Source organism: Tenebrio molitor, chromosome 2, assembly GCF_963966145.1.
Source record: "Tenebrio molitor chromosome 2, icTenMoli1.1, whole genome shotgun sequence".
NCBI classification, from domain to species: domain Eukaryota; kingdom Metazoa; phylum Arthropoda; class Insecta; order Coleoptera; family Tenebrionidae; genus Tenebrio; species Tenebrio molitor.
Window position 1 is genome coordinate 30,748,203 of NC_091047.1, and position 22,679 is coordinate 30,770,881.

General features: G+C 39.5%; 1 protein-coding gene across 1 annotated transcript; it reads left to right on the forward strand.

Annotated features, from left to right (window-relative positions):
- The first annotated feature begins 4,949 nt into the window (after positions 1 to 4,949).
- On the forward strand, positions 4,950 to 5,627 carry LOC138123309 (uncharacterized). The gene has a single exon (XM_069037950.1). The coding sequence runs from the start codon at positions 4,950 to 4,952 to the stop codon at positions 5,625 to 5,627; it is 678 nt and encodes a 225-aa protein (XP_068894051.1).
- Positions 5,628 to 22,679: the final 17,052 nt, after the last annotated feature.

Sequence of the window (22,679 nt, forward strand, 5' to 3'; positions counted from 1 at the left end):
TCAAGCCAGCGCGGGTAAACGGCGGGACTAACTATGACACTCTTATTCGGGTCTTCCCTGGTAAGGGAGCTTAGAAGCACCAACGTCCACCTCTTCGTGGTCTCGCCAGGCAATGGGGTCGGCACTGATGGATGCCGGCCTCCCTCCTAATCCTGTTCGTTTGGCCGGCTTTGCTGAGGTTAATTGTTGACTTGTAGGCGAGGGAGCGGCGTCCTGAAGTTATGGACTTCCGTGATAAACTCCCCCTTAACCGAAAGGAGCGGCTTAGAGACCGTCGGCCGGACGGTCCTGCCAATAGGTCCCTGAGCCAGGTGAAAGCGGTAACATGGAAAACCGTTGGCGGGAGTTGACGACCCCAGCATGGCATCGGCGTGTAGGGGAAAGGAGGGCCGCTTGCTCAAGTCGGGGTCGGCACTAGCTAACGGACGGTGTTACGGGCGGCGTGGTGGGTTTGCAATCCATTACGGTCATTATGCCCACCATTTATTTGCAGGCTTAGTAACAAGAAGAAATCCCTTGTTGTACCCTGGCCCACAGGCCGGGGCCCCGGCTAACGAGGGGGCAGCGGCCCAGTTTTCAGTGTACCTAGTGTGATAGAGTGCTTACGACCGCCAGCGAACGTGTAGTTCACATCAAAAAAGCACATCAAAATGAAGCTAACAACGCTAGTAACATCGAACGGATAAAAGCTCAGTGGTCAATGGAGGAGACTCGTTTGAGGGCTAGGCTCGAAGCCGATGCCATCAGGCGGGGGGTGAGCGATTCGTCAACCAGTATCTGGTTGGGTTGATGCCCGAAAGGGAAGCGCCCCCAAGACGAATACCGGAGACTCGTTCAGTAAATCCTGAAGGAGCCAGCAGTGGATCCGTGAGCCCTGTCGCCCGAAGGAAGAGTAGCGCCGATTCTTGACGGTGGCGAACTTACGCGGCGAGATGATGAGGAAATTACTGACCCTCCTTTCCTGAAAGACCTTGTCGGAGGGGTCGACTGAACACGAACCGGGAAGTGCAAGTTTCTGCATCTCGCCTCGCTAGACGTGTCGAAAGCTTTCGATACTGTCTCGCATCTGGAAAAAAGGTAGACACGCAGCCTGTTAGGTGTGTTATCTGCTAGCTCCGTGTTGTACTTGAATTCTAGTTATTGTTGGCCTAAAAATTCTGTTCTTTCGTTTGGAACGCTTTTTGGGTAATTGATTGAATTGATTTCATCACTCTTTTGGTGATTTCTCTACTCCTTAATTGATTATTGCCCTTGTTTTTGGTTTTTGTGTGTTATCGCTCCTCGCGCGATAGGAAAATTGGCTGTGTGTCAATTCTCAACCGCCCGAGGTCGAGCTGCGACTAATTTCTTTTCTGTTTCACATTCATTCTTTATCAATTTTTTCATTTTATGCAACCACACCAAATTGCGGCAAGTGTCATGGCATGATTGATGCCAGTGCTAATAGTCTGAATTGTGCTGGAGTCTGTAACAAGCGGTTTCATTATAAATGTGTTGATGCTCCGGAGCCTCTACAATCTACATAAATATTTTGCGGTTGTCTCAGGTCTGTCTTGGAAGTGTTCGGATTGCGTTTCTAAATGTTTCTCTTTTGATGTGGACAATCTCAATCATTTCCTGGAGTACAAATTCAACTCTTTAGTTAAAAGATACATTTTTGGGGCTGAAAGGTTTTCTGAAAATGCCTCCTCAGCTTAAATGCGATGGTGTGTACGCTGCTAAGAGTGGACCTACTTTCGCTGAAATTGCAAAAAATAAAATTCGCCCTGCTGTAATCGTTGAGCCTCAAGATCACGCCTTGGATTCGTTGAGTACAAAAAACGTTGTTGCTGAAAACATTAACCCACGGGAATCTGATCTGCAAATTTCCTCAGTCAAAAATGTTAAAAATGGTGGTGTCTTAGTGGGGTGCTCCTCCACTGAGGGTAACTCAAGATTTAAACAAATTGCCGAATCGAAACTTTCAAAGGATTTTCTAGTTAGAGAGGTTAAAGGTATCTCACCCAGGGTGAAAATTGCGAAATACTCAGACGACGATCTATTAGACCTGGTTGAACATGTGATTAGGGTAAACATAAACATTTTTAACACTATCTATCAGGCGATCTTACAAGTTGATAAAAAATCATATGAGTGTTTAAATAAAAGCGGAGATTTGTTTGTTGGTTACGATTACTGTGCCGTGTTCGATGCTCTAGAAGTTAGCCGATGCTTCAATTGCAGTGCTCTTGGTCGTACATCCAGAACTTGCACCAATAAATTAGCCTGTCCTCGCTGTGGCGAATCTCATACCATCAAGGATTCTAAAGTAGTAAATCTTAAATGTGTAAATTACTTGAATCTTTCAGCTAAAGCAGCAGAAATGGATTGCGGTCATGCAGCATGGGACTCTCGTTGTCCAGTCTACATTAACGCTTTGGATAAATTAAGGTCAGATATTCTTGGGGCATAGCAACAAACTGTGTTAGAAGGCATTGAAGTATACTACCAAAATCTAAGAGGTCTCAATTCTAAAATCACTGATTTTAGAACTTCTGTATCTGCAGCTCCATTTGATATTGTTGCTCTTACTGAAACCTGGCTTCACAATGATGTCAATAATTCCGAATTGTTCGGTTCTGTTATGTAATTTTCAGGCATGATAGAGAACGAACTCCTAATTGTTCCAAAGGTGGAGGTGGCTGTCAAGACTAAGTTCAAGTCTAAATTTGTCGATATTAAGTTACCTGACGCGGATTCTCCTCGTCCCATTGATTTGGTCTGTGTAAAAATTACGTCGGGCTTTTCTGTTTTCTACATTTTCGTTGTCTATTTTCCTCCCTCTATTTCTGCCGAACAATTTGACCTCAACTTAAACTACATCTCCAATCTTTCTTTTATGTCTGATTCGGTAGTTTACTTTCTAGGCGACTTCAATGTTCCGGACTTTTCTTCTGCTGAAACTGAATCTCTCGGTCGCAACTTAAACAATCACATGGATAGATTTCTTGATCTGGTATTTTCTACTGGGGAATGTAACATCTCACGTGCTGATGAACCTCTAGTGATTGAGGATAGTTTTCATCTGTCAGTTGTTATTTCTCTTGATGTAATCACTAAAAAAACACGCAATTCATCTAATTTACTGCTTATTGAATCTTATAACTTCCGGCGTTCTAATCTTGAAGCTCTCTACTCGGATCTAAGGTTGATTGATTGGTCAACGATTGAACTAAAAAGCGATGTAAACAAAGCCTGCAATATGTTTTATTCTAAAATCTATGAGTTATTATTAGATAAATATGTGCCTAAATTCAAACGTTCCCGACATCGCTTTCCGTCTTGGTATACACCTGAAATAAAAAATACTATAAAACTCAAGGGTGTGGCTAGAAAAAGATATCTCAAAAGCAGGGATAAAAAAGATTATGATGAGTTGATTATGATTGCGTCGTAAATTCGTAAACTAAAGAAACTGATAAATGATTCGTACCTAAAATTCAATCGAGATATGGAGGGATGCATTAGATTTAAAGCAACTAAATTTTGGAGTTATCTCCAACAGATGAAAAACAACTCTGGATTGCCTCATTATATGGTTTACACGAAGAAGCTATTTTGGGCGCACTTAGAAAATGTCAGTGGCCCAGATCTGAGTTATGCTTTTTGTTTAACCTGTCTTTTTAATTTGGTATTTTTTCTGTTGCTTGGAAAATCTCTAAAGTTGTACCGATATTCAAAAAGGGGGATATCCATGACATTGAAAATTTCAGACAGATTAGCCTTTTTCGTTCACTGTACTTTCAAGTAAAGCAGGTTTTATCTGTACACCAGCACAGCTTTATGCAAAAAAGGTCTACTGTGACTAACTTAATGGTGGTTAAGCACTTTATTGCTGACTGTGTTGATAATAGATCTCAAGTCGATGTTGTTTATCTAGATTTTAATAAAGGCTGTGTAGATTGGATAGCTTTGGTCTTTCCTCACACCTAATCTCGTTTTTCAGATCTTATTTGAGTAGCAGAAGACAATACGTTTACATAAATGGATCAAAATCAGAGTCTTATAGGGCTTTATCAGGCGTACCGCAGGGATCGAGTACGCATCTGTCGTCTGGTTTCCAAGCTACAACAGCCACATTTTATCGGTGGAATCAATATTGCGTAAATTCTTGAAATTTTTGTGCTTTAGAGAAGATGACGTTTATCCTCGTATTGGTTTTCCACAACAATCGTTTCCTCAACGTTTTGAATTTAACTTAGTCTTAGTCTTAGTCTTAGTCTTAGTCTTAGTCTTAGTCTTTCACTGTTAAGGTTCGGGCTACAGCATTACGTAACAGAAAGATTTTCTACGCTCCGTCTGTGCACACTAACGTAGGTCTGTTCTCACCGACCAACAAATTATCTTCCGCAGCTAATTCCGTGAATGCGATAGTTACACCAAAATCCATAACAGTCTTTTAAACACTGCTAAATACTCGAATTGAGACTGCAGTAATTTTAGCTGCTAAGGTGTGTGGCTGATTTGCGGTTAGTGTATTCAGGATGTAAATACGAAACTGTAAATGATTGAACGAAATAAAGTTGTAAATTCTCGGTCAAAGGATCACCCTTTAAGTGGGATTTTTCCTGTTGAGTGGTCCTGCGCAAGGTCGTCCATCTGACTTAGCCAACTGCCTAAGCTGGCTCTGCGCGAAGGTCGCGGGTTCGATTCCGACCCAGAGCGAAATTTAAAAAAAAGGCTATATTCTATCTCGTGATTCGGAAGTCACGTTAAGCCATTGGTCCCGGTCTATTGAGTTGGTCATCATGCCCCTCATAGTTTTGTAAACCCAGTCCTAGACTGTGCAACAAATTTAAAAAATTTAATTTCAATCACTTTAAAAGAGGCGTTAGACAGGGCGATCCACTGTCGTCACTGCTCTTCAATTTAGTCTTGGACCGGGCTTTGAAGAAGAGGTTACTACTGAGATGTTGGTTTCAGGTTGGGAGCATCGTGCATTACAGCGCTTGCGTTTGCTGAAGACGCGACGTGATCCTCTGCGGCACCACTTCTTGGGGAAATCTGGAAATATGGAACTCCGAAGAAGCGGATGTTCCCTAAATCCTGAGAAAAGTAATTGCGTTTCCCTTGTTGCTTCTGGAAGGGAAAAAAAGATTAAGTCAGTGACGACCCCGACGTTCAGAGCGTCGGGTAGCTGGCTTGACCAGGTCGATGGGACCACCTTGTGGAAGTACCTGGAATTCCAGTTTAAGGGTTGCGGTTCGGACGATGTAGCTGAGTGCTTGGGGCGGCTTACTCGCGCGCCGTTGAAGCGTCAGCAGCGGATGCACTTGCTGCGCTTCTTCATTTTGCCCAAATTTTATCACGTCTGGACATTTGGAAGATTCAACCCGGGCGTCGTCTGGACATTCGTGTTCGGGATGCCATCTGGACACGGCTGCGCCTACCCCACGACGTACGCGGCGCAGCTGTACCGCTTTATTCCGGTGTTGCAGCTCAAGAGGTTTGAGCGCTTGGCTCATTCCTCCATCGACAGCGTTGGCGAGTGTGCGAGGACCGACACGGCCGAGGCGAACGTCCGGTGGTGTCGGGAGTGTCTAGCGGATGTCGCAGATCGGGTCGCGGATGGAACGCAGAGCCTTTGAGAATTTTGGACCCGTCAGGTTTATCAGTCGATGGATAGGAGGGCCTTTAAGGAGTCTGTAAGAGACTCCTGGCGGGGTGTCTGGTCATCCGTGTCCGCGCATTGGGCGGTTCTTGGACGAACTGGGTAAGGTTTGGTACGTCTTCGGCGTCTCGGATGGGTCCTGGGCGCCCATAAGATCTCCGAAGATCATCGCCAAAAACCATTCGGTTTGTACATCTGTCCGTTCCCCTCAGGAATGGACTCGAGTTTATTGTTTATAATTTTTGTTTTAGGTTCGTCGGATAAAAAATACAAGAAGGATCCATTGACAAATCCCAGTCCCATCTTATCTCCTTGTCATCACTCACTTGCCCCGAAAATACAGGGTGATATGATGATGATACTGGGTCTCACCCCCGAGCGCTGGATCACTTAATCTAGTTTAAACGCAATGAAGGAGGATTCCAACCGGATCTGATAACCAAGCCTGGGCTAGGGCTATACATTAGAAAGACTGTGGCAAACGAGACACTTCAAAGTGTCAGTTCTGCGAGGCTAGCTATCCGTCCTTTGCTGACGTGAGGCAGCATGAGAGGAGGGTCCACCCGGACCTGTATAAACAAGATCTGAAGGCCCGACTCCCCGAAGCCGAAAGCTCGTTATTGACGAAAATCGCCCAAAGTGAGGTCAGTAATACTAACGGCAAATTCTACAATGAAATGGTGGCGGCTACGGGGCTTACCAAGCACCAGATCCGCCACCGATGGGACAAACTCGAGTGCAAGAGGTACTTAGAGAATGCGCGAAAGGAGTTGGCCGCGAGCTTTTTGTCTGATATGGCCAATGTTCTGAACAATAAAATCCGCAAAACAACCGCCGCGACTCAGTCAACAAGCGCGCGGAAAATCTCCCGAGAAGATATCAACGATCGAAGTAGGTGTACGGGTGCTGTTCCTCGTGTCAGGAGGGCTAGGGCCGCGGTGGCGTCAGATGCCAGGCTCGAAAAGGGTAGCGACCCGCTGCCGGGTCCGACCACCAGGGCTCGCGTGGTCAGTATACGTCGTTCACCGGCGAGCAGTAAAGAAATGAAGAATAATTCGCTGCCAGGAGGCCCGCAATTGGGTTACCCTTCGCCAACGAGTGGTCTTCGTTAATAGTCGAGGCAGAGATTGACCATCGTCCTGAAGGGAAAGGGGCCGCCTCCCCCTAGGTACTCTGACCATTTGTACAAAACCCAGTTACTGAGCGCCCCGCCCAGGTCGCTCCGGGACAGGTATCACCAAACAACGTTCCACGAGCCAACGCCACCGGCATCCGATGCAGTCTCAGTTTTCCTGCTATCACGGCGCAGGCTGCGGAGGATGGCTCCGTGGAAAACACAGATGTTGACGAGGAAATAAGCCATCACCTAGAACGGTGCCTCGCCACCCTACTAGAAGTGGCGAATGGCCTGTCCCGAGTGGTCATGGCTGCTCTGTACGAGCAGAACATTGAGCTTATTCAAACAATCGACACTTGGTTGTCACACTTCTTACAGGGTAAGTCTGGGAACGGGGAAGAGCCGCGGCGACGCACTAAGCACCGCAAAAGTAACAGTAAATCGAACGATCCTGAGCCTTGCAAGAACAACAATCGCAACAGCAAAAGCGAGGATTCTCTCCTTGATTCTGAAATCACCGTCGCCTGCCGATGACACTCCTTTCGAGTAGTCTCCGACTCATCACCGAGGACGAGGTAAGGGGCGCGAAAACCGGCTGGAGTCATTCAGCTTCCGGCCCCGCCAAGTCTTTGAGTGACCTGGTGCTGTCCACTTTTTTCAACGTTCTGTTACTTAGAAGTGTACAGAAATCACTGAGAGATAGCCCAACCAGTAGCCGAAGTGACCATGTTTGGAAGTCTCCTCCTATGGAAGACCAAAACAAAGCAATCGGAGTCGTGAAAAAGCTGCACCGTTTGAAGTCCCCAGAAAGCAGTGGCGGCTCGTAACATTTTTGGCTGGGTGGGCAGACATTTTAATACTTCCCTCCACCAATGTTATTATTGTTATTACATGTTATATTTTTTGTTATGTTTGTTGTAATTGCTGGAAAGGAATTTCTGTTTTAGTCACTGCTAATTGCAGTGTCCAGCAAGAACCTACAGGAAGGTCCAGAAAATCTCTTGCCGGGAAAGGAATTAGGAAGTGTTATTTGTTATTATGGAAGTGATGAGTGTTAGTATAGTCAACAAAAATAACAAGATTGTCATAAATATAAAACAAAAAATAAATTCTCAATAAAATAAATAAAATAAATTCTCAATAAAGTAAATAAAATAAATTCTAAATAAAATAAAAAACAAAATATAACATTCTTATTAACTAAACTAAAATTAATAAGAACAAAAAATGACGTTACAGTTTTTTATAAATTAAATCGATTCTTCTGTCTTTGGCTTCCGCGAAATGATCAATAACTTGGTCAAAAAATGTATCCGTTTTACGCAATGATTTTAGTAATTCTTTTTCTATCGAAATTTGACCGAGATTATTTAGTCGAGATTGATCAATTGTGTTGCGAGTGAAACTTTTAATACGTTTAAGAACGGAAAAACTTCTTTCTACCGACGCGGATGTAGCTGGAATTGTTAAAATTAAACTGATTAACTTAAATATTTCTGGAATATCTTCCTGAAGAGAATTGTCAGTTATAAATTTTAGTTTTTCTCGAATTTCTACAGAGTCGCCTAAAATTCCAGGATCGGAATATAAAACACGTAACTCATTTTCAAGTTTGTCATTATTGAAAAATTGGGGATAGTCATCTAAAAGTTTTTTTAATAAGTTATGAGGGAACTGTTGCTTGAAGGTTAAAAATTTATCATTATTCATAAGGTTAAAAAAATGTAATTGTTCAAAATCTTTAAATCTGTTTGAAATTTGGTTTGTAATCATATCAAAAATTTGATTATATAATCGTCTGCAATGTAGTTCTAAATCATTTTCCAAAATTGTTCGTCTGCGCTTTGTAGGTGGACCTACTGTATTCACACTTCTTTCAAAGATGTTATTAAAAAACTGTTCTTCCGTTCTGTACGTTTGAAATGTTTCTAAAAGTTTATTTACGCGATCTTTACAATATGAAATATCTAACAATTTTGTTTGAATAATAGAATAAATTAGATCCGTTTCTTCGAATATTAAGTGGAAAATCTGAAGGAAAAAATAAGCGTTAAAGTCGTTTAAAAAATTTAAATAGCCTATGGATTCACGTATCGTCTTGGAGTCTTTCGCGAATTCAGCACTGGTGGATATTTCATTAAAAACCTCCAAAAGTTCATCTCTATATTTTAAAACTGTACTTACTATACGTGACTTGAAATTCCAACGCGTTTGAGAATTTCCCGGAATTTTACGGCTACATATTCTATTTAGAACGTTTGTACGTTTTGTTGATTTTGAAAAAAAAACCGATATTCCTGAAAGTGTTGCAAAAAATATTTTAACTTCTTGAATTTCACCAACCGCATCTTGAAGTACCAAATTTAATCGATGTGCATAGCAATGAATAAATAGTGCCTGCGGGGCCGTACTCTTAATTTTTGATTGTAATCCGTTTAATTCGCCCGACATTACCGCGGCCCCATCGTACGTTTGAGCTACTAATTTCTTCTGTAAATTGAATTTTTCAAATTTACCTGTTAAAAAAGAAAATAATTGATCTGCTGTACGACCAGCACTAACGTCAAAAAATCCGAGAAACCGTTCCTTTATTTCACCAACGTAAGTATATCGAAAAACCACCGATAATTGAGAACGACAGGACAAATCTGTGGTTTCATCAATTTGCCAAGAAAAACAAACAGAATTTTGAATTTATGACTCTATTTGCCGAGTTATGTAATAGTTAACCGATTCAATTAATTCATTTTGAATTGTTTTTGACATACCGCTAAAAACCGAAGACGATTTTAAAAATTCTTCAAATTTTGGATCATAAGAAGACAAGAATTCCGCGAGTTCCCTATAATTACCGCGATTTGACGAGTCTTCTTTTTCATTGTGACCTCGGAAAGCCAATTCTTGGGTACCCAAAAAAATTGTCATATCGATGAGACGTTTTAATATTTCCCGATTACTTTTTACCTTTTCATTATATTCTAAAATAAATGTGCGATGTGCTGAATCCAAAGAATTTTCTATGTTTTGCTTTCCAAATAATTTTAATTTTAAGGCCGCGTACGTATGATCTTTAGATTTCCCGTGTCTTTCGACCTTTCGCCTTCAAATTGTCAACTCCTGTCGTACACCATGGGCTTTTTAATTTGGAATCGTTGAACAAAAGACAAGGCCAGCAAAAAAGTTTACTTTTGATTTCACTACCCGTCAGCCAATGACACTTTCCAAACCACGATGAATTAAATTTACGGTTAGAAGAATTTTTATTAGTGTTTACTAATGAATTTAATGAAGGGGTTGGCCTGTCTAATTGTTTAATAAAAACTTTGTCATCGTACGATAATTTATTAAACGCGTTTGTCAATAAATAATTAACCAAATCACCGTTATTTCTTACTAATTCTCGAAGATTCTCCATGACGAATTGACGAACTACCACCACATGTACAAACGACAGAATCACATGAAAGCCAACGACTAAGTTGTGCGGACGTTACCGATTAGGTACCGATTCTTGACGAAGTTTCAGGGAAGACATGTCTGGCCTGCTAGATATTATACGAATGAATTTATTTATTATTGTTTTAATAGCTTTATGGTTTATTTTAGACATATGCTGTCGCGGACTTTTTTGAAGATTTTTCTCTGATATTCAACTTTCTTTTATAACTCTTTTTTATATTTTTAAGAATAACCCCAGCGTTAGCAAAAATTAAATCTTGGTCAAAGAAAAATTGTTTTAATTTTTTTTTTTATTTAAAATTAAGTGCATAATTTCTCACAATTACTAGTTATTTCAATGTATCTTAGTCCTAAATATTATTACACAAAATTTGAAATAAATTAATTGAACAGATTGGGAGAAATAAAATAAAATAAAATGTAATGTACAAATGAATGCTTTTCTACTCAGGGTAGACATGTCTTGCCTGCATTTCTCCAGCTTAAACAAACGTTTCTACTTCGGTCTCTTTCTTTCGCAGTTTTGCACGGTTGGCCATAATACGCGTAGAGCTTTCATATTTCAACGAACATCTCTCAGGGAAGACATGTCCACCCTGAGAAAAATTCGCCTCGGAAATGTTTTGATTTGCCTATAAAAACATTTACTTTCTAATAACAAATCATCAAATAAATAATTGATAAATTTAAAAATGAAAATAAAATTAAAAAAAAATATGTCATTTGGTTTTGGGTGGGCACTGCCCACTCTGCCACCCCTGACGAGCCGCCACTGCCAGAAAGGCAAATTGTAAATACGATTCAGTAACACCATTTTTGTTATGTTTCAGGGCCCCAGTGATAAATGAGTAAAAGATCAAGTTTCCAACTCAGAAAAGAAAATCATACAGGATACAGAATACAGGTTCATTACCTATTTCTTTGTTAAGTTAATTAACCTTTTAACCTTTTTTGTGGAAGCTAGACTGTTTGCTATTAGTCTGCTAAATTCTGATCCTTTGTACAAACTTTTCTTTTTTAATATAATAAAGAATTTGTATTATTATTTTACTTCTAAGTCCTAAGGTAATCCTTGTAAAAGTACGTTTAAAACTGTAAGTACGTCTTTAGAAATGTTTTGAGGAATTCTTGTGAAATCATTGTCCATACAGTTTAATTTGAACAAAAACATGTTCTCTGCTAACACTAATAATCCAACAGCTTGAGTCCACTGCTGGACTCTGCCCTAATCGTTTCCATTTCTATTCGATCTTGTGCAGAACTGATTCAATTTCCGGTTATTCTTCTTATGTTATAAGTCCATCGCGAAGCTGGTTTTCTAACGCTAAGCCATGCGTGATATCCCCAAATACGACTTTTATGAGAAATACACACAACGCTATGCTAATCCCAAGCGCCGAGTGGCATCCGGAAGATGCTGAATTCGAATCTCAGGACCACCTTGAGCTGATGTGAGCTTTTGCGGAGGTTTTCCCTCACCAGAACATCTTAATATGCGCAATAGTCGCATATCACAGAAAAACGAATGCCGGGTAAGGTCTATATGCCTCATCCCTACTATCCCCATCTCAATTTCCTACTTTTGTGATTGAAAATCCTATGGTTTTCTTTTACCTGTTGTAGCGTCATCGAAAAATAGGTAGATAGGACAACAATGGATATGATAGTCACATTATAGGATATCACGTGATATGTCCTTTTCGACTGTTCTCTCTAAAAATGTTTTGTTTATAGTATATAACGGTATTAGGCCGATATGGGTTATATAACAGACGAGGTTGTAAAAGAGATTTTATAATCAACCGAGTCTGTTATATCCATATCGGCCGTATGTTGTTTTATAGTTTTCTTTATACCAATAATACTTAACATTTAACGATGATTTATTTGTAAGACTGACATTTCTCTTTACTTCAAAAATTAAATTTAGTTGTCATTTGTGCCGTAACCGTAGCAACGGCAGCAAAAATAACGGCCTCGGTCTGATAATTTTGAATAACGGCCTATAATTTTGAATAACGGCCTAGACTGTTATAGGTGTCATATCAATCAAGCATTGAGTACTGATAAATCCTAATAACAGTATGGTATAAAGAAAATTGTTTATCTACACTACTGTGAACATTTAGATTATTACAGTTATTTTTATTGATGTTACTCACTATTGCAATACTGTATATACTAACATTAGCTTCGTACTCTCACAACACAACAAAATTTACTTTGAAAGTTAAATCTACTCCTGTTACTACCGTTACGACTCTCATTACTGTGGGAGTAAATTTAATTTAACTTTCAAAGTAAACGAAGTGGTTAAGAAACTTCCTCATTTCACTCAAAAATATATTTTTTACTTCCGGTAAGTTCTTGAAAATATGATTTTCGCTTGTCAAGTAGGTACACAACTTTGCGTCTTCGTCGAATAATAATCTCCATTGAAAACAGACGTTCTATTGAGAATCTACCGATTTCAGGAGCTTTAGCGAAATTCATTTTACTTTTTGCAATCTTTGAAGGCTTATCTTCCGTCCTCTTTCATTCCCTTTCATTAATCTATGACATTTCCAATTTTGCAGAAATTGGAGCCGACTTTTAATTACCATTACATAGTAACTTATTGCCAAGAACTGGGCAGTATTCGCTGAGATTCGACAACTCGATGAATTCAATCAAAAGAGAGCACATTCCCCTTTTTATCACAAACAAATTTCTCCCCTGAAAACGCAACTGTAAAAGTTTTTTGTCTGCGTATGACGTAATACTCGTCAAACCAAAGAAAAACTTCTAGCATGTAGAGGAAACTTGGGGAGTTTACTCATTATGAATTGGAGTAGTGTGAGACACTGTACATCCGAGACTGCACCGCTAAGCTGAAACCGACATTTCCACCCCCAAATGCATTTTTTGTTGGCTATTTGGCAACACTCCCGTACGCCTCTAATTCACCTGTTGACCTAGTTTCCTGCTAATACCGACAGAGCAGATAATGCCTGCAGTCTGGCGAGAGGCACGCCTCATTTATGAGCATCTCCTTGAATTAGAATCATAATTATTCCACAAAGACTCTTAGCGAAAAGTGATTCGGGGATCCTGATTCCTGATTTCTCCTTTTGTTGGACCGTTCTCCCCCAAAAATCGGTTTTATTTTATTTTATTTTCATATAAGTATAATATCATAAATGGTGAAATTTTGTCGGAAAAATCCATAAATGAGGTCAGAAGACCAATTATTAGCAAATAAGAGCACGAGACGAAGTCGAGGGCTTTTATTTGATAATAATTGGTCTTCTGACCGAATAATTTATGGATGTTTGAGTTCATTAGCAAAAAAATTGCCGATATTAAAATTTTGCACGAGGGGTATACGGCTGATTATTTCCTGAATAGAATGAAACCAAACGCATTATTTCCAATCCTTTTTATTCAAAATAATAAAAAAATCAAATCAGGTACTTACCGACATTTTTTATCAGATTATTGCACATGTGCACTTTAGAGAAATTTTATCGGGTTATTTTTTGTTTTCTTGTTTTGATTGGTCAATATTTGTCACGCAATTGGTTGCTAAACACATGAAGGAAATAATCAAATTAAATTAAATAACTGTCAACATATTTTAAATGACAGAAGTTTTTTAGATCGTTGCCATAGATGTAAAATTGTATCACTTGAAAACTGGCTTGGTTTCGATTTTGTTTCGTAAACATCCTCGCTCATTGGCTCTAAATATAAGGTGAAGCCGATAAAATTTTGGTTTAATTAATTTTACCGACTGAAATTTTTTACTCATTGTTGAATGACGAGATACTATTGGCCGAAATGTAAATGAATGAAATAAGTAGTCAGGAAAAATGTATAGCTACAATTGGTAGGATGAAAGAGTACTTCCTATTTCATTATTTACATGTTATCGCTGTTATAGAGTGGTATTATATTTATACACATACCGGGTGTTATGGAAATCGACGTAATAAATTTAAGCACCAATAGGACTCGTTATTCTTCCAAACAGAGTTAAAATTAAATATACCTAATTTGAACCCTAAAATTCATACCCGCTAATGTGTTTACACATCCATTGGTTGAATGGTGTTATGCAAGAAGGAAGCATCCCTCAAAACTTAAAAAAAATACAGATAAATGTACATATTTATGTGATGCTGACGTGCAAAGCCATAAGTTTGACCAATACAGAATGCAGAAAAGTATTCAACTAAACATTGAATGAAATACCGTAACAACGTAACATGGCGCTGCGACAATAGAACTTGTGACTAAATAAAGTGTGTGGAAAGAAAAGTGAGTGCTGCTAAATTAATCAAGATGTCAAATTTGCTGCCGAAACTGGAACTGAACAATGGAGAAAATCCAGCAGAGCAATGGTCGGTATGGCTCAACAGTTTTAACATCTATTTGGTAGCAACGGAAATAAACCTGAAGGACGAGAAGATCCAAATCGCACAGTTACTACATTATGGAGGACCGGAATTGAAAGTGGTTGTAGACAAATTTAATAACCCTTTCGTGCCCTGACAGAACTTAACGTTTCGAAGGTATAAGTTTTTCCCCACAAAACAGACTGAAGATATGACAACTGAGCAATTCGTCACCGACTCCGTCCCGAACCAAAGTGCAACCAAACGGTAGGAATAATGTTATAAATAATTGTAAGAGACGCGGCAAATGTCCTGTAATTAACAAGTGCCCGGCATACAATAAAACGTGCAATAATAGTATATTAAAGAACGAGTTTTATAAGGGTTGATTTGGCGCACGAGTCCCAAGTGTAGAAAACGAGCCGTAGGGGAGTTTTGTATGGGACGAGTGCGCCAATGCCCTTATAAAACGAGTTTTTTTATGTTATTTTTTAGAATTTGCACCCTTGTTTTAATTTTTTAATAAAAAAATTAAATTTTCAAATTCTGGGGAATTTTGTATTAATTGGTAATTCAAGGTAACGGATGCAACTATATCTGCAACATATGTTAAAAAGTAGAGTTTGAACATTAATCTTGGAAGTTTTTTGGTGTAAATGACAATATAGTAGGCAGAGAGGGAAAGCAAGAAAGGGAGAGCGAAAGGTGGGATAATAATGGGTGTGAAAAAGGGACTGGAAGAAGAAAACGGATCTGGAGTAAAAGAAGAAAGAGGGTTTATGGAAAGAACGGTAAAAAGAAAACAGAGAAAATGGAGAATTGTAACAATATACAGCAGAAGTATGAAAGAAACGAAGAGAATAATAGAAGAGCGAGTAAAAGAGCAGGAAGAAGGAACTCTGGTGATTGGGGGGGATTTTAATGCAAGAATTGGGGGAAAAGGAAGGCGGATGGAAGAACAACAAGCAACAATAGAAAGAAGACCAACAAAAGATGGAATAGAAAACGCAGAAGGGAGAGAACTGGTTAGCTTAGTAGAAGAAAGAGGATGGGACGTACTTAATGGAAACTGCATAGGAGACGAGAAAGGGGAGTACACGTATATTGGATCGAGAGGGGAGACAGTTATTGATTATGTTATGGTGAATGAAGAAGCATGGGATAAAATAGAAGAATTTAAGGTGGGAGAAAGAGTGGAGTCGGATCATATGCCATTGGAAGTGAGGACAAAAGGAAGAGAGAAAGAGAGAAGTATGAAGGATGTTAAAAGAAAAATTGTGAAGAATATTTGGACGGAAGAAGGAAAAGAAAAGTATAGAGCAAGACTTAGGGAGGCAAAATACGAAGAAGGAGAAATAAACGAAAAAGTGAGGGAGCTGAGCGAGAACGTAAAAAATGCAACAGAAAAAAAAGAGATAGAGATAAGAGAGAAGATGGGGCTGTGGAAAAACGAGTGGTGGGATAAAGAATGCAGGGAAGGGAAGCAAGCAGCAAGAAAGAAACTCAGAAATTGGAAAAAAGAAAAAGCAACGAAGGAAGAGTACAAGAGAGCACGCAAGAGGTACAAATTAGTATGCAAAGAGAAGAAGGAAAAGAAACGGATGGAAGAAGAAATGAAGATGAAAGGTATAAAGACGGAAGAAGAGGTGTGGAGATACATAAATAGGGAAAGAAAGAAAAAAGGAGAAATAGTGAGTGATAGAATTACTATGGAGGAATGGAGAAAGTACTTCAGTGAGTTGTTGGGGGGTGAGGAAAACAGACAAGAAAAGGAAAAGAGACAACACAGAGTGGGAGAAATAGAAGAGATAACAAGAGAAGAATTAGAGCAACAACTAAGAAAACTGAAAAGGAAAAAGGCACCGGGGAGGGATGGTATACAGAACGAATCGTGGATGTATGGAACTGAAAGGGAAGTTGATAGGTTGTTAGAGATAATGAATGGAGTGTGGAAGGGAGAGGGCTTCCCCCAGGAGTGGAAGGAGGGGATAATATGCCCCATATATAAGAAAGGAGAAAAGGATACAGCCAGCAATTACAGGGGGATCACGCTCCTTAATACGGCATATAAGGTATACGCGATGATTGTGGAAGAAAGACTGATGAAGGAAATGAATGAGCGGGGTGCGTTACCAGACGGGCAGGCGGGATTTAGGAAAGGTAGAGGGACTATGGACAACGTATATATCTTGAATCATATAATAGGAAATGAGATAAAAAAGAGGGGTAGCAAGATATATGCATTTTTTGTAGACCTGAAGGCGGCTTTTGATAATGTGGAAAGAGACTTACTGTGGGAATACTTGAGAAAGAAAGGGATAAATGAGCATCTGGTAACAAAAATAGAAGAGATATATGAAGAGACGATAAGTAGAGTGAGAGTGGATGGAAGAGTGAGTGAATGTTTCAAGACGTATAAGGGAGTAAGACAAGGTTGTCCACTAAGCCCCAGCCTGTTTACAGCGTTTATAGGAGATATAGAGGAGATGTTCAGGAAGGGGCAGGCAGGGGGGGTCGTGGTGGGCAAAGAAAAAGTGTGGTCTTTGGCATACGCGGATGATTTGGTGGTGCTAGCGAGAGAGGAGAAAGGTATGAAAGAAATGTTGGGAAATATGGAGAAATATATGAGGAGGAAAAAGTTGACGGTGAATGTAGAGAAATCCAAGATGATGGTGTTTAGAAAGGGGGGTGGTAGGAGAAAAATAAATGAGTGGAGATGGGAAAAGGATAAAATTGAAGAAGTGAAAGAATTTAAGTATTTAGGTTATGTGATGAATGAAAGAAACACAGCAGCAGCACATGTGAGAGAGTTAGTGAAAAAAGCGAATAAGATAATAGGAGCGGTATGGGGGATAGGAGAGAGAAAATTTGGACATGACTTTAGAAGGAGAATAATGATGTTTGATAGTCTGGTGAAAAGCGTGATGATGTATGGAGCGGAAATATGGGGATGGAGAGAGCAAGAAGGGTTGGAAGGGGTGCAAGGAAAATATTTGAAATGGGTGCTAGGAGTAGATAGAGAGACACCGGGCTATATAGTGATGGAGGAAACAAAAAGGGATGGAATAAGAATAGAAGCAGGAAAGAGAGCAATAAGATTTGAGGAGAGGTTGATAGAGAGAGGAGAGTGTAGAATTTTGCAAGAGTGTCTGAAAGAAAAAAGGAAAGAAATAGGAAAAGGGGTATGGAAAGAGAGGGAGGCATATTTCGAAAGAAATGGTTATGCAGGAGCGGAGATAGAAAGAATGCGAGAGGGAGGCAGAGCAATGACATATGAATTGGTGCAGAGAGACAGAGATGTGCAAGTGCAGGAAAGAAGAACGAGAATTAGGGAATCTAGGTACAATGGGAAGTATGAAAAAATAATAACGGAAGAACTACCAAAGTACCTAGGAAGAGAGAGTAGAAAGGAGAGAGTGATAATAGCAAGATTTAGGTGTGGAAATGAGGAGAGAGAGAATAAATATTGGAATGAGGATAGGATTAGAGTGTGCAGGATGTGTGGAGAAAAAAAGGAGACGATAGAACATATGTTGAATGAATGCGTAGAATTGAGAGAGAGAGAGGAAAGTAGAGAAGAAATGTTGAATGAGGACGGAAGAGGGATCGAATGGATGAAGAAGGTTGAGTGGAGAAGAGGGACAATATGTGGGGAGGGATAATTGTATTTGGAAAGCTGCTAATTTGTTATTGTTTTGAATTATTTAGTCAGTTAGTTTTAGTTATTATATTATATTTTATTGTATTTTATTGAGTTAGTGGGAAATGTCGAAAATCGGATAATTTATAAACCTGTATAGGTATTAAATATACATACAACATGTAGACAATATAGTAGGCCCAGAAATATAGTATATGGACTTAGGCCGATAATTTCTTTTACAATTTTGGGGTCACTTTTATTACCAACTTGAAGAGAGTTATAAATCTTCTATGACAGATGTTTTCGAGCCGTCTGAAAATGGACCATCGGAGACAAAGGTAGGTAGAGCCCAGTCGCGTGACGGGTGCCAGAAGCTTATTGCCCTACCATAACTGACCACCTCAAGTTAATGTACTCCATCCCTCATAAAATCACTATATTTCTGGGTCTATAGTTCTCCCAGAGCTGCAGCGATTTTATGGCAGGGTAAGTAATTATTACGCCTGTTGAGATGCCGATAAGCGACATAAACAGACCCCTGTCAATCATCATTTTCATTGTATACCTGTCAGTTTACAGGGTAGTACTTGGACGAATTTACGATTAGGGGTTGTACTTGCGGTTTAAACCTATTGTCGGTGTTGTTAACGTTTATACAATGGTACCCTGCCATAAAATCGCTGCAGCTCTGGGAGAACTATACTATAATACACTGAAATATTGACAACAATTTTCTTAGAGATCTATTAAACTACGAGTGCTTTAAGAGATAACCATAAACGACTCCAAATTAAATACAATAATAGACCTATTAGAGACGCAGATTCTAAAAATATAATAAAATAAATCACTTTGCAAGTATGTGTAAGTCTCAAACGCAAATAAGTACTATACAAGAAAATGAAAATGTAGGTAAAGAAACTGTAGGTATATGTCGGTAGCGTAGACAAACATGTAAAATCTTCGACTTATAACCGTCCTGGGTAGAAAATTTAAAAATCAATGGGAAAGTTTTAACTTTTAAATTAGATACAGGCGCAATGGCAAATATTTTATCAATTAACAGTTTTCACAAACTTTCGTTACCAAATTCAGTAATTACTCCAACTAAAGTTATTTTGAAATCATACACGGGAAACACATTACCCATTATAGGAAAATGTTAATTCATTTGCGAATATAACAACAGTAGTTATAAAATAGAATTAATTCCACGTTGTAAGTGGTAAAACTGAGTCGCTATTAGGACTTCAATCATGTATCGCTCTTAATATCCTTCGGCGAAACGAAGCAGGTATTCAAGAAATAAACCAGGTAGCAAATACCAGTAATTATAAAAGTTTAGTCGACACATTTGGTGAGGTATTTTCAGGTATTGGGTGTATTGATCCCCTATATAGCATTAAACTAGATAACAATGCCGTACCGGTAATAACACCAATTCGGAAAGTGCCATTTGCATTCATGGACAAATTAAAACAAACTGTGCTACCTCTAGAAAATATATAAATAATTTAAAAAATTAACATAATGTCAAGCGATCTGATTGGGCGAATTTCAGACTTGACGCGTTGTTAGCTGACACGATGTTAACTAAGCTTTATACAACCGGGCCTTGATGCAATAAAATCAACGAAAATGTCTTCAAGAAGTACTAAAGTAGTTCAGTTAGCAAAGCAACAGGTATTTATTTATTTAGGTACTAACTTAACATTTTATTTTAATATTTAGTAAGTTTTCCTTTATCTTCCACTCAAAATGTAAACATATACCTGCCGCCTTCCTTAATCCTTCGACAATAGGCGGGAGCAACTCGTCTACAGATAACAGTTAACTACCGACCACCTGTGGCGTAAACTGACCGCTGGGAGGAACTCGTCTACGTCCAAGCAGCCAGGGCGATCGCCAACCTTAAACCCTTCAATCTAACGAAACTACCTACTCCCTATCTCTAAGAAAGTGGACTGGAATACTGCCCCTCTGTCCGCTCGCTAATCTTTTACGGCGGCCGCAATTCGCGGGAGAATCCAACAATTCCCCCACTAGAAACTAAAGGTGGTGGTAACAATTTATAAAACAATAATTCTAAAAGAAATTGTGGTGTATCGCAAAAAAAGGCGAACACTGATACCTGCCCGTTTCCAGGCGAGCTCACTGGGTCGAGAGATCTGTGCAAAAAAATGGGTCATTGTTCACTTTAGCTACTTCTGGAATTTTCCCGTTTTTTCTGGCTAGACAGCCTCAGGACGTCCTCCTACATCGTTTTCCGCCACTCAAACCTTGTGCAGGAGAGAAAAAAATACATTTGCACAAGGTTTGAATGGTGGGAAACGATCTAGGAGGACGTCCAGAAGTAGTTAAAGTGAACAATTACCAAAAAAGGTGTAATACAGCACGATCTCTTCCCGCCGTGGATGGTCCGAAGATGATGGTGCTCCTCGCCTCCGCCTCCGCCTCCACCGAAAACACCAGACGCCAGGTGAAACAGGCGTCCACAGGTCCTAGAGGTTGGGGATGTGGTAGAGTCCGCCCGTTCTAAGAGTAGCACACCAATAAACTTCCGTTGATGACAAATTTGAGTCGGACCGAGTCCACTTTTAAATTTAAGGGGTGTTCTACCTGCGCAATGGCGCCCTTGTCGAAATGTCTAGTTTCAGCGATTCCAGATTCTTTTCTAATTTACGTAGCGTGTTGGTGATTTCGTGTTTTGTTCTTGAATCTTTTTGGTGGTTTTTATAAAATCAGTTATTTTCAAAAGTATACAGTTTTACGAGTACAGTTACAGATAATGTACTAAAGTATAAAGTTTACCTACCAACCTACCAGTTAATTTATTTGAAGTGAAGTCCGCACCCGTTACGCCGCTGGTAAGATTCCAGTTGTCAGATTCGCATGACTCACTTACTACGTATACATGCAGCCGTTAGTTCGGACTATGCTAGTGCGTTCTAACTTAGTCCACTTTAAGTTCACCGTATATATGCACCCTTTAGTTCGGATATAATGTTCTGGTAAAATCGTGTTGCCAACTTACCACCAAAATCACTAATAAACAATCATATCAACAATCATCAACAATATTAAAATTGCCCACGAAGTATCAACAAAACAACAACAATAATAATACAGCACACGTGATGCTATTAATTCTAACCTCAAATTTCATAACAGTAATTTTATCTTGCTTTTTTTTTAAGTAAAGGTTGGTAGCACCTTTGCCCATTCGAGCTAAGCTGTATACATGCTGTTTAGATTCGAACTAACACGTCTAGCTCACGTCTGTAGCTCGAGCTAAAGCTTGTCCGGACCAATGTGATAGTTCGGATTAAAGAGCGTATACATGAACGAACTTACTAGTTCGGATTCACTTGGTCCGCACTAACAGTTGCATGTATACGTAGTAATAGTGCTGTTCTTAGAGCGGACGGTCTCTACCAACCTTCTTCGTCGAGTGGCACGGAATCGTCGCGTGCAAGAAAAGAAACAAATCTGCCATTAGAGCGTTCAGTTTCTTCAAATCCGCCTCGGCATTTCGATCGGTCTTCGCTGGCCTCGACCCTTGGAAGAACTTCACCTTTTGATGACCCCAACACGGCTTTTCACCTTTTTGCGACGACCGCCCGTGCCCGTGCATCACTGCTTGACTGCTCACCACTGACAGTACTGACACGGACACCAGTACTGTGAGTGAGTACACCACTCAATCTTCAGTGTTCCACCCTCACACGTATCTTTTTCCTCTCTCTTCCAGCCTCTAGGGTGGGGTTCTGGAAGCACACCGTTCGGAACCTTCCGCCCATTAAATTTTTAAACAAAATTTCAAACGTATAATGCATTAATTTTTGTAATGACGAACTAACTGGAACTTTTTTTTTGTTAGATTTTTTTCCAAAATAAATGAAAAGTAGACAGTTGGCAATGATTTAAATTGTCATATAATTGTCACTGCCAAATTGAATGAATTTCCAAAACGGAGTAAAGCATCAAAGCATCAATAAGCAAGCAGACGAACCAGCACGTTTTAAAGGCTTTCAACAAAATAAAAGAAATTATTCATGGAGATAATGGAAAGTACGAAAAGTACAAAATTGTAGAAGCAGTGGCGGATGTTTTTTCGGTAAATTCTAATCTAAAATAAAACTCTCACTAAGTGCTGTACATACAGGCTTCAGTCCCAGAAGTATCCCCAATTGTTAATTTGGTTGAAGTTTCCGATTCAGACTAAGAAAACAGCGACGATGACGAGGATGAGTAGCAAAATGCAAAATTATTTCATTGTTACGTTCAACTGCCTTTTCGTAGTTGTTTAGTGCAACTTTGATTTTTTTCAAAATAATTAAACAAATTTAATTTTACAATACTTTGATTGGGACCAGTTTTGACAGAACAAATGACGTGACCCATAACCTAACTTTTTAAAAGCTCAAATTCGCG